The sequence below is a fragment of the Castor canadensis genome, chromosome 13, assembly GCF_047511655.1.
Source record: "Castor canadensis chromosome 13, mCasCan1.hap1v2, whole genome shotgun sequence".
In the NCBI taxonomy this organism is placed as follows: domain Eukaryota; kingdom Metazoa; phylum Chordata; class Mammalia; order Rodentia; family Castoridae; genus Castor; species Castor canadensis.
Genome location: NC_133398.1, coordinates 92,706,321 through 92,724,253, shown reverse-complemented (window position 1 = coordinate 92,724,253; position 17,933 = coordinate 92,706,321). Strand labels below are relative to the sequence as shown.

The 17,933-nt window shown below is 39.5% G+C and overlaps 1 protein-coding gene across 15 annotated transcripts in view; it reads right to left on the bottom strand.

Annotated features, from left to right (window-relative positions):
- Window positions 1-17,933, bottom strand: part of Frmd3 (FERM domain containing 3) — a 313,407-nt gene that overhangs the window by 17,945 nt on the left and 277,529 nt on the right. Inside the window, exon 1 of one of the 15 annotated variants that reach the window (XM_074052316.1) lies at window positions 4,815-5,062. The exons of the other annotated variants lie outside the window; for them this stretch is intronic. Coding sequence (XP_073908417.1) covers window positions 4,815-4,941 — 127 coding nt within the window. The 5' untranslated portion in view covers window positions 4,942-5,062. Of the gene's footprint in view, window positions 1-4,814; window positions 5,063-17,933 lie in introns of those variants that run through there. 15 annotated transcript variants of the gene reach the window in all.

The following is a 17,933-nucleotide window of genomic DNA, read 5'->3' as shown; positions in this document are numbered from 1 at the left end:
GAGACAAAATTCTCAATAAAAATATTTGCAAGCCAAATTCACCAGCATATCAAAAAGATCATACAAGAGGATTTCAAGATGGTGGATAGCTGAGGGATGCAGAAACCCTGAGCTCCAAGATTTCAGAAAAATACTTCAGAATCATGGTAGCAAGAATCTGGTAACTCTGATTTTTAAGCTAACTACATTACTGCCAACATATAGGGTTCACAAAAGGTTCAATAACTGACCCTTAAATTGTTTTTATCACTATCACTATTTGTTTCTTCTCCTCACTTACTCTTTTCTGTTTGCAGAAAGCAAAAACTCAATGCAGAAGACTGCAGAACGTGGACCCCCCCATATTAAACAGTCACAAAACCGTGAACTTCAGCCTACTTGCACCCTGCCAAAGCTAACCCATTTTCACTGGATTAAATCCGAAACCCTGCCAGGTGAGTGTAACATATCACCTGCCCTCAAGGGAACCACATAGGCCAGTGCAGCTGGTGAGCAGAATGTACCCCCCTGAACAAAACTGGTAGACATAATTGAAGGGTACAATTCACCTCTGCCTGTGACACAGGTTACTCCAGAGGCACCTGCACACCTATGTTTATTGCAGCACTATTCACAATAGCCAAGTTATGGAAACAGCCAAGATGCCCCACTACTGACGAATGGATTAAGAAAATGTGGTATTTATACACAATGGAATTTTATGCAGCCATGAAGAAGAATGAAATGTTACCATTCGCTGGTAAATGGATGGAATTGGAGAACATCATTCTGAGTGAGGTTAGCCTGGCCCAAAAGACCAAAAATCGTATGTTCTCCCTCATATGTGGACATTAGATCAAGGGCAAACACAACAATGGGATTAGACTTTGAGCACATGATAAAGCAAGAGCACACAAGGGAGATATGAGGATAGGTAAGACACCTAAAAAGTTAGCTAGCATTTGTTGCCCTCAACTCAGAGAAACTAAATCAGATACTTTAAAGCAACTGAGGCCAATAGGAGAAGGGGACCAGGAACTAGAGAAAAGATTAGATCAAGAAGAATTAACCTAGAAGGCAACACACATGCACAGGAAATCAATGAGAGTCAACTCCCTGTATGGCTATCCTTATCTCAACTAGCAAAAACCCTTTGTCCTTCCTATTATTGCTCATACTCTCTCTTCAACAAAATTAGAGATAAGGGCAAAATAGTTTTGCCGGGTAGCAAGGGAGTAGGGGGAAAGGGAGGGGGCAGGGGGAGGGGTAAGGGAAGGGGTGGGGGAAAGGGGGAGAAGTGACCCAAACATTGTATGCACATATGAATAAAAAAATAAAAAAAATTCACCTCTGCCTGGCAGAGGAGGGGAAGAATGCTAAGCTTAACTCACCCGGAGTGGGGGTGGGGTGGGGCAGAAAGCTGAGCTGACTTAGTCTATTGGGGGCAGGGTGAAATGATGACTTGCCCAAACCTGAGTAGCAGAGTGACACAGCTGCCATCTGCCATCTGGTGAAATGAGCAACATATTAGACCACCTTGGAGAAACTGGCAGTGAGCCAAACAGTGAGTAATCAAAGGCCCAATTTCAGCTTTCTTTGTGGGCAGAAGGAGCAATGTCTACTCAGCAACCAGCTCCTGGCAGGACCACTTCAGAGAACCTACCTACACCAGATGGCTCATTCCACCAAAGAAAGAATGGGCTAAAACACCCTAAGAACACTCCCTCCAAAGCTTTCGCACAGGGAAGGGCAACATCCATTGACAGACAGCCCAGAATATAAGAAGGAACAGAGACACTGAGAAAGTCCCTGTCAAAAGTGTCAGCTCCTGAACTTGAAATGAGAGAAAAAAGGCCAGAAATTTCAATGAACAGATTTTTTTCCTTTTTTATTTAGTACTTTTATTATCATTATTATTAATATTTTTAATTTTACTTTCTGCATTTTCTTTCCATTTTTCCTATAATCTATTGTCACTATCTCCCTCTTCCACTTTGTACAAATATCAATTTGCTTAGTCCTCTCTTGCCTCACTGTCCTTTGTCTCCCCAATTTTTTCTTCTTCTTTGTTCTATTCTCTCCTTTCTCTCCTCTACCCCCCTACTTTTCCACCCACTGCCCCTACCTCCTCCACACTTATCATTCACCAATTTTACACATTGCCCCCATCCTTCTTATCACCCTGCAATCCCTGACGATAGCACCTCCTAACCCCCAATAACTGAACTACACCTTTACACACACTAGGATGCCATTACCCTACAGCCCCACACCTCACACCTCTTTTGCCCCTTGTCTCATCCTCTCTCATTCCCCCCTCTTCTAGCACCATCTTTTCAATTACTCAAATATCTATCTATTCAAACAAATCTTATCTGCCTGGTACCCACTATTGATGGACAATATCATCAAGGGGTTTCTTATATATTATGTAAATAACTGGTTTGACATTAAATTTGTGAATTTGTTACTGCCTAGTTATACTTCTAGGTTAGGGAACAACATTACAGCAACCTAGCTACCAACTAAGCCACTCAAAGCACAGAAATTAAGTCAAGGAAAGAAGACAGGTGATTAAAACCTCCAACTAAGCAATCAACAGCACATGAGCAAAGCACAAAATAGAAACATAGGGAGAAGAAAGCAGGGGAATATGACTCCTCAAAAGGCCAACAATAACATAAAGGAAGATTTAATGGGAACTGAAGGGGATGAGTCCCCAGTTGTGACCTCAGAAGAATGATAAGAAAGTTCAAAAGCTAGAAGAGGAACTTAAAGAAGATGTGAAAAAAAATTCAATAAATATCAAGAAAACATGAAAAAAAATCAAGAAGACACAGAAACAACTAAATGAACTCAAAGGATTTCAACAAGCTCCAAAAGGAAACTAAGGAGACTATCAAAAAAGAGGAGCACATATGAATAAAATAAAAAAAGAGAAATATGAAATAAAGAAGAAAGCACAAGATATGAAGGAGGAGTATAACAAAGATACAGAAAGTCTCAAGAAAAAAAAATCAAACAGAAAACCTAGAAAAAGAAGTCCCTTAAATCAACTAAAAGACACATTGGAAAGCCACTCCAGCATGCTGGAATAAGTGAAAGAATTTCAGGACTCAAAGACAAAAAAACACAAGAAATTTAAAAAATTAGGATATACAAAAATTAGCCTGCATATTAGAAGCTGTTTTCAGATATAAAACGTGCCCATGTCAAAAGTGCCTATGTCACAAAGTTAATACCAAAAAATATTGTAAGCCAAAACTAATTAATTAGAAGAATAAAGTTAACATTTGCAAAAGGCAAAGGATGAACGTTCAAATTATTTTAAAATTCCTTCAATCTATAAGGAAAGGAAAAACCAAAATAGAAATGTGCAAAGTACACAAACAGGCAAATCTCAAAAGAAGAAAAGCAATGACAAATAACCATTTGAGCAGATGTTCACTCTCACTATTAAAAAGAGAGGTACAATTAAAACAAGAAAATCTCATTTTTCTTTCAACCATTTTATAAAATTTTAAGAAATCAATCACATCAGGATTAGTAATAAGATGGGAGTAGATTTTCTTATACTCATCTTGTTAAGTTTTATCTTTTAGAATTTGACCATTTCCATCAAATTTGTATATCCTTTACCTTAATAATTTTAATAATCTATTATAGAGAAATGACTGTTTCTACATTCCTTTCATTACTGTTATAACCAAAAATAAGAAATATCAATTTACAACAATAACTTGGTGATTTAAAAAGTGAATTATTATTTCCCTATATTGCATAATATCATTTGACCATTTTAAAAGGTGTATATTAATATGTATTGTATAGCAAATTCTTCAAGCTATATAATTAAGTGAAAAATGAATTGTAAAATAATATACCTAGAGCAAAACCATTCACTAAAAAAAATCTTGTATCCTCTGTCAATGTTAACAGACTGGCTATTAAGAGTACTAAGGTAAAGGAAGACATCCTATATATTTGTACTTTAAAAAAATCTTTTGCAAGCTTGTCATGGTCGTACACACCTATAATCCCAGTTTTTGGAGGCTGAGGCAGGAGAATCTCAAATTCAAGACTAGCCTGGCCTATATAAAAAGACCCTGTCTCAAAAATAAGTAAAGATAAAAATAAAAATCTTCTACAACAGGAACATATTATATATTACTTATGTCATCATACAAATACAACTAGCAATAGTTTCACAAATATTCATAAGACCAATTCTAGATATTTCCCAGAATGTATTTTTGTTTTAATCATATATACATGTAACTGCAGTTTCTTTATGATTGTAGGATGTGAGTTTAAATTTCTATTTTAATTCCTATTTCTCCAAGGATCATGTTATTTACAATGAAAAGAAAATTGGCAGAACATAAGTTTGATCCCAGTTCTATAGCAGATATTTTACTTTAGTAAAGCTTTGAAGATAAAGAGAAACTTTGCCTCACCCTCACAAGCAGATCTGAGATGCCAGGAGCATGTTTTGATCACACAATCTGCCTTCCCATCTGTCTCTCATTGAGCAATCTGGAAGTAAACACATCCCTGCCTCCTACCCAACTCACAGATGATTAGACAACAGAACTTGTCTTTATGACAACTTGATACTATTCTGTTGAACAAGGGAACAAGCACTACCATCCCCCTCCTCTGCTTCCTGCTCATCTGGATCTCTCCTTTTCTCCGTCCCTCTCTTCCCATCCTTATCAAAAGCCTGAACACCATAACACCCTTGGCTTCTCTCTGAGTCGCTAATGGTGACCAGGTAGCTGGAAGCACACGAACTTCTCTAGGCACGGGAGGACAGCCCAGGGCATGGCACATACCGGCATTTCGAGCTGTGACCTTGGAGCCATGTCTCAGCAGACGGACAAATACATTACTGCTGCAGTGGTTCACCATATGCAAGTGGAGGCTTCTTCGAGTCTGGATCTTGACCAAGCATTTTGCCATATTTATTATTCCAATTTCCCTAGGTCTCCTCTGCCTGTTAAAGTACAGGACAGCTACAGCCAGCCATAACAGCTCTGACCTTTCACCAAGTACCCATTCTGTTTTAAAGGACCAATGCAGGGAGGGCACACTGAGAATGAATCAAATGTCAAGTTCCTAGCACAGCCAACAGAAATAACTCATGAGAGCGAGGCATGCAGCAGGGAGGAGAGAGGGTGATGCTATTTTTAAACTCTCCACTTACTCCTCTAAAAACAATTGAAATTTTATGTATCATCCTGACCTGGCCATTTCTAAGCCATCTAAATCAAAGGACTCCACCAAATATTGTACAGGGTCCTAAGAATCAAATGTCCCATGAAAGGCAACTGGATAACTCCTAAATGGAGACACAATCCACCTTTACCCCTATTAAAAAATATTTATTAAACCATTTTTATTCTAGAGTAGAGCTGTGCAATGAAAATAAAATGCCAGCCACATTTTAAAAAGGGAAAAAGCAAATTAAAGTTAAAATAAATTACAATTAATTTTAATAATGTATTTTATTTGAAACTAAGTTATCTAAAACAATATCAACTATATAAAATTATGAATAAAATAGTTTATATCCTTTTAGAAGACTAAGTCTTTGAAACTGGTTTGTGCTGCACATGTATAGTATGTCTCAATTCAGACCAGCTATGCAGCAAGTGTTCAGCAGTCACACAGAGCTGCCACTCTAGACAGCACAATTCTCACCAAAGTGGCAAGTTGCTCACTTGTTTCATCTCCATTCTCATAACAATGGTAACATATTCCTCATTTTATGGATAAGGCTTAAGGGTAATAATTAATCTAAATTCATAAAATTTAGTGGCAAAGACATGAATTAAACCTCAGCATCCAAATAATATCCATTGGCTTAAAAAAAATAGTCCCCAGAAGGACCGCTGTTATTACTGCTCCCATCTCTAAATAATGTGGTTTAAATGCTGGAGCCAAATATCACATTCTAACTCTTGGCACTTTTTAAAGTCCTGCACTTACACATCTGAGCCATGCTTGCATTCTAGTAAGAGCACTCAAGGAGGTAACTGTTTTCACTTTTGAGAACATGGAATTGCTGAAAAATTCAGCTAATAACTGTGCTTCACATACTATCTCATTTTATTTCTATGCTGTTATAATTTTCTCACCCTGATTTTCAGAATTTCTCTCACATAATTTTGCCATGCATGCATGTTCTATTTTAAATAACTATTGCTGCTGAAAGATAATTTTCTAATAAAACGAAGGGCTAGTTTGGAGCAGCCAGCTGAAATTCTACATTATTATACTTCGTTGTGAAATATAAATTGATTTAGCATTTCTGGAGAGAAGCATAGCAAAATATATGGAGTTTTACAGGTGTGGTATACTTTAATAACCCAGAGATTCTACTTTTTAAAATTTATTCTGAGGAAATCATCAGAAATATTGACAAAAAGTTTGAACAAAAATGTTCATCAGAGTATCTTATTATTGCAAAAAATCAATCTAAACTTTGATCAGGAAAGTAGTTAAGTTTATGTGGTGGTAGAATATTGCATAGACATTAAAATTAATGCTTAGAGGAATTTAATGATGTGAGGAAATATTTGCAATATACTACTAAATGACAAAGCATGTTTATATAAACAGTTTGACCTCATCTATGAAAAAATGCATACAGGAAAAAAATAAAATAAGACTGAATAGTAAATCCTTGAAGTGGAGAAGAGCATGTCCAGCTATGCAGAATGGCCTGAGGTGAAGGGAGGTCACATTTAGAGCCAGGTGGCTCCCCACTGTCTCTCACAGACCGTCAGTCCTAGGAAAGATACAACAGTTCCTACTCGCAATGAGTCAGTTTTCAAACTTAAAACTTTAAGATTTCAAAACCGAAATTGTCAACTTAAAAACTTTCAACCCTTGGTAGTTTCCCTTATGAAACAATTCTGAGCAGAATCTCCATATATAAAACAAATAAACTGGACAGAGGTGGAATCCTAGGATAGTACATATCAGTACCCTCTCACCAGGTAAAGAAAAATCATTCTTTAAAAACCACTGAAAAGCAAATCTGAAAATCATCATTCTAGATGAATTGCTCCTTTGTAGTAACACAGATGAAGAATTTCAAAGGTTAATAATTGCCCATATGCATGGCTGTAGGTCAGGGAAATTTCCCTTTGGCTTGTTTGGAGATAATATAGATAAATCTGATAAAGAGAATGAAGTTTGGCCTAAAGCTACTTCCATATATGTTTTAAGTTTGGCTTAAAGTTTTCTCCATACTGAAATCTAACAATGTGTAAACAGACTGTAACCTGCTGTTGTAACAACCAACTCTCAACCAATCACAAGAGACCAATTGTTCATACAATGTTCAAATAAGACAGACACAAATTCTCACCAATCAAGCTGTGTCTACCTCATTTCCATTTTCTGTACTCACTTCCTATTCTCTGGCTATAAATAATCCTGCCTATTGTAGTCAGGCAAAGCATTCTAAACTGTTTTGATCTAGCCTGCTTCTCCATTCCAGAATTACAAATAAAGTAAGATCTGCAAAAGGGAATGTTTTATAATTTTGTCTTTTGAGAAGTCTTTATTGTCATATTCCTTTAAAAAAACATCTGGTACTGAGGATCGAACCCAGGGATTCAGGCATACTAGACAAGTGCTCTACCACTGAGCTATACCCCCAGCTATTATCGTCATGTTAAAACAACATGTGTCACTGTAGCTCACTTGCAACAAGAAGACAATCCAAAAACAAAACAAAAACCATGAAAAAAAACACCGCCATACTTGTCTTTTCCATGAGAATAGTCATTTGCATTCTTTTTTTTTTCATTTTTCTTTTATTATTCATATGTGCATACAAGGCTTGGGTCATTTCTCCCCCCTGCCACCACCCCCTCCCTTACCACCCACTCCACCCCCTCCCTCTCCCCCCACTCAATACCCAGCAGAAACTATTTTGCCCTTATTTCTAATTTTATTGTAGAGAGAGTATAAGCAATAACAGGAAGGGACAAGGGTTTTTGCTGGTTGTGATAAGGATAGCTATACAGGGCATTGACTCACATTGATTTCCTGTGCGTGGGTGTTACCTTCTAGGTTAATTCTTTTTGATCTAACCTTTTCTCTAGTACCTGTTCCCGCTTTTCCTATTGGCCTCAGTTGCTTTAAGGTATCTGCTTTAGTTTCTCTGCGTTAAGGGCAACAAATGCTAGCTAATTTTTTAGGTGTTTTACCTATCCTCACCCCTCCCTTGTGTGCTCTCGCTTTTATCATGTGCTCATAGTCCAATCCCCTTGTTGTGTTTGCCCTTGATCTAATGTCCACATATGAGGGAGAACATACGATTTTTGGTTTTTTGAGCCAGGCTAACCTCACTCAGAATGATGTTCTCCAATTCCATCCATTTACCAGTGAATGATAACATTTCGTTCTTCTTCATGGCTAAATAAAATTCCATTGTGTATAGATACCACATTTTCTTAATCCATTCGTCAGTGGTGGGGCATCTTGGCTGTTTCCATAACTTGGCTATTGTGAATAGTGCCGCAATAAACATGGGGGTGCAGGTGCCTCTGGAGTAACAGTCTTTTGGGTATATCCCCAAGAGTGGTATTGCTGGATCAAATGGTAGATCAATGTCCAGCTTTTTAAGTAGCCTCCAAATTTTTTTCCAGAGTGGTTGTACTAGTCTACATTCCCACCAACAGTGTAAGAGGGTTCCTTTTTCCCCCGCATCCTCGCCAACACCTGTTGTTGGTGGTGTTGCTGATGATGGCTATTCTAACAGGGGTGAGGTGGAATCTTAGCGTGGTTTTAATTTGCATCTCCTTTATTGCTAGAGATGGTGAGCATTTTTTCATGTGTTTTCTGGCCATTTGAATTCTTCTTTTGAGAAAGTTCTGTTTAGTTCATGTGCCCATTTCTTTATTGGTTCATTAGTTTTGGGAGAATTTAGTTTTTTTAAGTTCCCTGTACATTCTGGTTATCAGTCCTTTGTCTGATGTATAGTTGGCAAATATTTTCTCAAGTGTATATGCTTGCCATAGTTCCAAATGCCTCCTTCCTTCCTTTTACTATTTACACGTTATTTTATTACTTATTATTATTTTGTTATTTTAACTACTGTCAATCATAATAGTTGCATTTCTCCCTTAAACTTCTTCTTACTCTCTGTGGTACTTTTCAGAGATCTTTCTTCATCTAGAGAAAGAGAAAAAAGCAGGCCTTGCATTCTATATTGCCTCAGCCACTTTTCTCCACCTTGTCTGACTCTGCCTAAACATGTGACTTTTTTCAAAAGAAGTAAAGAGAGGCAGAGATGTGTAATTCACCAACAGATTCTGCACAACACTGTACCATAGGTATTATTCTTGTTTGGAGGATTGGGCTCTAGAGAATAACATTCAGATGCTCTTGCATTCTTCTACTTCAACAAATTTGTTTGTTTGAGAAACTGGGAATTCATATCAGGGGAATGACAAAAGTCCAAAAGGATAGCAGAGGATGTGTGAAGAAGAGAACTGCCAGAAACACTAGTAAAATCAGACAGAAGTCAAAGAGGAACAGAAGTCAATGAAAACAACTGCTCATGGGCCTGAATTCCATGTCTACTGCTGTAACAAACACTCTGATGTAGATTTAGGTAAAGACAATCAGTTTGTTTCTGCTTTGTGAATAAATGGAAGTTATTAGACAACTTGGAGCCCATGTTTCTCAAATGTAAAAGAGAGACAAGAACTCCTCTCAAGGTTGTTATGCCAAATAAATGTGATAGTCATGTCTGTGTGGATTTGTACCATGGTTTCATCTTGCTGTGGGTCACTAGACTAGTCACTCAGCCTCTGTGTCACCCTGTTCTTGTCTGTAGAGTGGAAATGACAGCACTGCTCTCAAAGGGGTGTTGTGAGGAAAACGTGAGGGGGCACTGGGCCTGGCAGGTCGTAAGCACTCTTTCAATGCTGCCTTCCAGGGTTCTAACTCAAAATGATATAGTGCTTGTTCTGAGTTGTTGAGCCAGGACTTACTAAGCAGTAGTCAAAAGCAAAGTTTAAATCAAGGTTTAAGGGGTAGCCATACTTACCTCAAACAAAATAGATTTCAAACTTACATTGATCAAATGAGATAAAGAAGAACACTCCATACTAATAAAAGGGGAAATACATCAAAAGGAAATAACAATTATCAACCTATATGCACCCAACATCAGTGCACCCAATTTCATCAAACATACTCTGAAGGACCTAAAAGCATATATAGACTCCAGTACAGTGGTAGTGGGAGACTTTAATACCACCCCCCATCACCAATAGATAGGTCATCCAAACAAAAAATCAATAAAGAAATTCTAGAAATAAATCACACCATAGATCAAATGGACCTAGCTGATGTCTACAAAATATTTCATCCAACTTCTGCACAATATACATTCTTCTCAGCAGCTCATGGAACCTTCTCCAAAATTGATCATAGCTTAGAGCACAAAGCAAGCCTCAGCAAATATAAGAAAATACAAATAATACCATGCATTCTATCTGACCATAATGCATTAAAACTAGAAATCAACAACAAAAACAACAGTAAAAAACATGCAAACAACTGGAAGTTGAACAACACATTGCTCAATGATCAATGGATCATTGATGAAATAAAAGAGGAAATTAAAAGGTTCCTAGAAGTTAATGAAAATGAAAACATGACCTACTGGAACCTATGGGACACAGCAAAGGCGTCCTAAGAAGAAAGTTTATAGCCATGAGTGCATATATTAAAGGGTCAGAAATATCTCAAATCAATGACCTAATGATACATCTCAAACTCCTAGAAAAACAGGAACAAGCAAATCCCCAAACAAGAAGGAGAGAAATAATAAAAATAAGAGCCCAAATCAACGAAATAGAAACAAAAAAAACCCATACAATGAATCAATGAAACAAAAATTTGGTTCTTTGAAAAGATAAATAAGATTGACAGACCCCTGGCAAACCTGACTAAAATGAGGAGAGAAAAAATCCAAAAGGGGAGATAACAACAAATACCACAGAAATCCAGGAAATCATCAGAGACTACTTTGAGAATCTATATCCTAATAAATTTGAAAATCTTGAAGAAATAGACAGATTTCTAGATACTTAACGCCCATCCAAAATTGAACCAAGAGGATATAAATCACTTGAATAGACTTATAACACAAAATGAAATTGAAGCAGCAATAAAGAGTCTCCCAAAAAAGAAAAGTCTAGGACCTCATGGATTCTCTGCTGAATTCTATCAGACGTTTGAAGAACAACTAATACCAAACCTCCTTAAACTGTTCCATGAAATAAAAAGGGAAGAAACACTGCCTAACACATTTTATGAAGCCAATATTACTCTCATCCCAAAACCAGACAAAGACACTTCCAAAAAGGAGAACTATAGGCCAATCTCCTTAATGAACATTGATGCAAAAATCCTCAATAAAATAATGGCAAACCGAATCCAACAACACATCAGAAAGACTATCCACCATGACCATTTCGGCTTCATCCCAGGGATGCAGGGGTGGTTCAACATATGCAAATCTATAAATGCAATACAACACATTAAACGAAGCAAAGACAAAACCCACTTGATCATCTCAATAGATGCAGAAAAAGCCTTCGACAAGATCCATGATCTCAACATTGTAAAGGCTATATATGACAAACCTACAGCCAACATCATACTTACCAATGAAAAACTGAAACCATTCCCCCTAAAATCAGGAACGAGACAAGGGTGCCCACTATCCCCACTCCTATTCAACACAGTACTGGCATTTCTAGCCAGAGCAATTAGGCAAGGAGAAATAAAAAGAACACAAATGGGTCAAAATATCCCTATTTGCAGACGATATGATCCTATACCTTAAACACAAAAACTCTACCCAAAAACTCCTAGACACCATATACAGCTATAGCAAGGTACCAGGATACAAAATCAACTTACAAAAATCATTAGCTTTTCTATATACCAACAACAGAGAAGGAATATATGGAAACAATTCCACTCACAATAGCCTCAAGAAAAATCAAATACCTAGGAGTAAACTTAACAAAGGATGTGAATGACCTCTACAAGGAGAACTACAAACCCCTGAAGAAAGAGAACGAGGAACACTACAGAAGATGGAAAGATCTCCTGTGCTCATGGATTGTTAGAATCAACATAGTAAAACTCTAAAGTTGGTACAGGAAAGAGTAGGAAATACTTTGGAACTAATAGGTATAAGCAAGGACTTTCTCAATGGAACCACAGCAGCTCAGCAACTAAGAGATAGCATAGACAAATGGGACTTCATAAAAATAAAAAGCTTCTGCTCAACAAAAGAAATGGTCTCTAAACTGAAGAGACCACCCACAGAGTGGGAGAAGATATTTGCCAGCTACACATCAGACAAAGGACTGATAACCAGACTTTCTGACACATTCCCCCTACAGTGGTGGAACTCTAGCCGGGTGCAACTCCAAGCAGACAGCACCAATACCCAAACCCTCACCAAGCCTAATTGGGCATTCAAAAGCACCTAGATTGGCTATTAAAGTATGGCATACTCAAGACCTGCCAGTCACCATGAAACACACCACTGTTACCAGTCAAAAAGCCTAGGACAGATGACTACCAGCCTGTCCAAGACTTGAGGATAGTCAACCAAGGCACAGTGACTATTCATCCAGTGGTGCCCAACCCATACACCTTCTCAACCTCATCCCAGCAGAAGAAATTGTCTTCACCTGCTTGGACCTCAAGGATGCCTTCTTCTGCATCAGACTGGCCCCTCAGAGCCAATAGCTTTTTGCCTTCCAATGGGATGATCCAAAAGATGGAAGAGGGCAACAGTACACATGGACCAGATTGACTCAAGGGTTCAAAAACTCTCCAACAACCTTTGGACAAGCACTAGCCTCAGACCTAAAGATGTTTCCAGCCAGACAGATAGGATGCCTGCTCCTACAATATGGGAAGTCCTTTCTTCAGAAAGGACTTCAGAAGAATGTGCTGAGGGAACACATCTGCTCCTCAAACATCTCTGGGAGGCTGGTTACAAGGTATCCAGGAAACAAGCCCAAATCTGCCAGCCTAAAGTTAAATATCTTGGCTTCCACATCCCTCAAGAAATGACGTGCCTGGGGAATGAACAAAAACAAGTTGTGTGCTCCATCTCCGGAATTAATTCCCACTACCCAAAAGCAAATTTCAGAGTTCCTGAGAACAGCAGGATTTTGCTGAATCTGGATCCCAACTTTGCTGTCATAGCAAAACTCCCTTATAAAGCCACAAAGCAGGGAGAATGGGACCTGCTGAAATGGGGAGGACTACAGAAAAAACCCTTCAAAGATCTCAAACAGACTCTCTCTCAGGCTCAGGCACTGGGACTTCCAAATTTAAACAAACTATTCTTTATCTGCATGAGAGAAATGGCACAGCAGTCAGGGTGCTCACTCAGATGCTAGGGTCATGTCATTGACCGGTGGCCTATTTCTCTACACAATTAGACTCTGTTGCCAAGGGATGGCCTCCCTGCCTGCAAGCTCTAGCAGCAACAGCATTGTTAGTGGCTGGGGCAGACAAGCTAACTCTGGTACAGAACCTGACAGAGCAAGTTCCTCATGCAGTGTTAATTCTCATGGACTATAAAGGACAATATTGGCTGGCAAATGCCTGAGTCACCAAATACCAGGGCATGCTGTGTGACAACCCACACATCTCAATTGAGATGGTAAAAACCTTAGATCCTGCCACACTCATTCCTGGGCATCCAGGAGGACTAGACCATGACTGCATTAAAATTATGGATGAGGCCTTCTCCAGCCATCTGGACCTAAGTGACCAACTGCTTGATCACCCAGATGTGGAATACTTCACCGAAGGAAGCACCTTTATTCATCAAGGAGAAAGGCTAGCAGGCTATGCAATGGTCACTCTCCATGCCATCCTCGAGGCCAGAAAGTTACCCAAAGGAACCTCTGCTCAAAAGGCTGAGCTCATAGCCCTTTCCCATGCCCTAAAACTAGCAGCAGGGGTCCAGGCAAACATTTACACAGATTCTAGGTATGCCTTTACTACCCTGCATGTCCATGGAGTTTTGTACAAAGAAAAAGAACTCATAAATTCAGGAGGTAAAGACATTGTGTACAGCCAAGAAATATTTGAGTTATTGGAAGCTGTTTAGGCCCCCAAGAAGGTAGTAGTAATACACTGCCAAGGCCATCAGAAGGAAAACTCAATCACTGCCTGGGGAAAACAAAAGGCAGATCAAGCGGCACAACAAATTGCAGCTAGCAGTGAATCAGCCTCCCCTGCACCTTTTCTGGAGGCTGTCCTCCTACTAACACCATTAAGAAACTGGAACCCTGAGTATTCACAGCATGAACAAAATTGGCTGGATACTGAGGAGGGAAGATTCCTCAAGGAAAGATGGTACCAGCTCAAAGATAGATGGATAGTTATCCCAGAAATTCTAGCCTTCACTTTAGTGCAATCTTACCATCAAGACACCCACATTGGCCAGACTACACTGAAAGCGGCTCTCGAAAAATATCTCTACATACCCCAACTGTCCACCATAGCCCATGCTGTTTGTGAGCAATGTGTGCTTTGCACCAAAAACAATCCATGCCAGGGACCTAAACCACCATCTGGTATCCAGAGTATTGGAAGAACCCCATCTGAAAACATTCCAATGGACTTTACAGAGCTACCCCAGGCCAATGGAAACAAGTATCTACTGGTATGTGTTTGAACCTTTTCAGGTTGGGTGGAAGCTTTCCCAACTCAAACTGAAAGGGCCCAAGGAGTGGCTCAGCATCTCCTAAAGGAAAACATTCTCTGCTATGGCATTCCGCTCACCATAGGATCACATAGGCCTCTGTGACCGAGGTTGTGCAGGCCCTAGCATAAGGTCTAAAAATTTGCTGGAAGTTGCACACTGCCTACTTTCCTCAGAGTTCAGGTAAGGTAGAGCACATGAACTGGACTTTAAAGTTACAACTAAGTAAATTGTGCCAGGAAACCCACCTAAAATGGACTCAAGTTCTGCCTATTGCCCTTCTTAAAAATAGGTGCAGCCCTAATAAGCAAACCAGATTCTCCCCTTATGAAATTTTATATGGAAGGTCTCCTCCTTTAATGAAGGGTTTTAGAGGATATTTATCTGAAATTGGCAATCTTACCTTGCAACAACAAATGTAAGGTTTAGGGACAGTTTTAATCAAGCTTCATAAATGGGTCCAGGAATATGAACAAAATTGGCCCCCAAGAAGCCTCTCTACTGTAGTACACCCTTATAAGCCAGGAGATTTAGTATGGGTAAAAGAATGGAATGAACAACCATTAAAGACCCTGTGGAGGAGCCCCTATATTGTCTTCTTATCTACCCCCACTGCTGTCAAAGTGGCTGAGGTGACCCCCCTGAATTCATCACAGCCATCTAAAACCAGCAGCATCTTCTGAAGCAGAGTGAAAGTGCTTTCCAGATCCACAACAGCCTCAGAAGCTTCTTCTCTGCAGACAGCCTGACACATCTCTGCAGTGACAACCTGCCCTGCTTCAGTCACTCCATGGGCTGACTGACCTATGCATGGCTGAAGCTGGGACTTACAACAAAGGACTTTAAAGGGCTAATACCATGGTTTCCCCTAACTGGAGTCCTAGTTCTCATCCTCTTCTGTTTTGCTACTATCCTTAACACTCTGTAAAGAGCATGATGTCCCTTTCTATGATGCTGATGTTCACAGAAATTTGCACTCATGGGAGCCTCCCCTTGGGCCAAGTTCCCACAGTGCTCAGAGTGTTATAAACCACTCTCAAAAGACCTTCTCTGGATTCAGAGAAGTGGTCCCCGATACTTTCAAACCACCACTCATATACCAAGCACCTGCTACTTGGAGGCCCAAATATGCATGAAAGGAAAAGAAAAGTCCTGAAAATTGAGAATTACCTGTAATTCCACTGGTCAGTGTTGCAGGAATCTAGACAGCTGAATCTGTTGGGAATATCAGATCTGCCTTCCAAAAGAGGTGCTCATCCAACCACCCAAAAGTCCAAAAACATTTTCTATTTTCCAGCTGTGAAAAACCTCTTTGTAGACTTGGCAGAAAAGGTAACTTCTAAACTAAATGTCACTGGTTGCTGGGTATGTTGAGAGGCTCTCAAAAATGAGAGCCATAAAAAAGGGACGTCCTTGGGCTAAAAAAAATCTCCCAGAAATAGGAGGCACATAGCACTGGGCAGAGGACAAATGGCCACCCCAAAGAATTATTGAGACTATGGTCCAGCCACCTGAGCACAGGATGGTAACTGGGGATATAGAAACCCCATCTATATGCTAAATAGAATTATCAGACTGCAGGCAATAGTAGAGGTCATAACCAACCAAACCGCTACAGCATTAGAGCTTCTAGCCAGGCCAACAAACCCAGATGCGCACTGCAATATACCAAAATTGCTTAGCATTAGACTACTTATTAGCAGATAAAGGAGAAGTAAATGCAAAATTTAAGCAGTCAAACTGTTGCCTCCAGATAGATGATAATAGACATTGCCACCAATATCAGGAAAGTAGCCCATGTCCCAGTACAGACTTGGAAGGGATAATTTCCAAAAGACCTCTTTGGTAGATTGTTTTCATCTCTGGGTGGATTCAAACCACTTGTAGGTGCTGTTGTGCTGCTACTGGCAGTATGCCTCTTTCTCCCTTGTCTCCTCCCCTTAATCACCAGCTCTGCTTCCTTCTTTATTGAAATATTAGTCAAAAAGAAAACTGCTTCTTATGTGCTAGCTATGTGAAAGTATCAACCTACAGCTAACCACATTATGAGAGTGATGCTCTCTAATCTTAGCAGATTCTAGCATCAAAGGGGGAATGTGGTAAAGCAAAATGAAAAAATCAATTTTAACAGCTTTTCTGAAGGTAGTAGCTGAGTTCACAGACACTTAATCACAGAAGCTTGCAGCTGGAGGTTCAGCAAGGAAACCATAACAGCAAAAGCAGGGCAACAGAAGTAAGGACCCCGGTGCCCCCTTTTTTCTTGCCCTGGTAGAGATAGGCTTGTACCAAATTGGGAAGACAAAAACTATCCTCCAATGAGCATACGTTGACCCCCTGCCTTGATATACTCAAAACCTGCTCATGTATAAAAGTAATAGCCCTACTGTGTTCAGGGCTTAGACTTTGGGAGTTATCCCACTGAGCTGCAGCACTGCCAATAAAGTGCTGCTTCCAGATCTCAGTGTCACAGCCCCTTTGTTCCTGCCTCAAGGCAAGGGAACCAGGCTGGTATGAGGACAGGAAGATAAGACAGTGCAAATGGATAGAGCAAAACTAAGAGTCTAACCCAAAGGGCTGGCCTGGGACTCCTCCACTCCCTCCTAAGTAAAGGTAGGAATAGGTCCTAGAGTTGGGGGAGGACATGTCTGTCTGCAGGGACCAGATTGTTCAGCTGTGACTGAGGGAGTCAGGTAGGGACTGAGAAGACCATGAAGGATGCTCTTTTTAAACAATAAAGATACTCTTTTCTTTAATAGCAAAATTTCCAGCCTATGTTTAGGTTATCAGTTATCCTGAAAACCTTATTAATTTCACTTTTAGCCAAAGTACTTGCTCTCTGTCACATTTATAATGAGGATTTGGGGTTTAAAAAGTTTTCAACTGGACTTCTCTAAGAGCAGACAAGATTTTAAAGGAAGCAAGGGTTCTCTCAAGTGGTAAAATACTCATTTTTATTCCGTGTCAGCTAGCTGCTATGAATTTTCAATTTAATGCCAGAATGAGTCACTCACAAAAAGAAAGGAAAACACCGAGTGCTGCTTTCAGAGATCATGGAGTTCCATGCTTGCTGTTTCATTTACCATGTCTGTAAAGATGACAGCTAAATCTTTGTTTTCAAAGACAGTAAGGAATGATCTGAAAGGACATTACTTAAGAACAGCTGCACTTTGGGGGA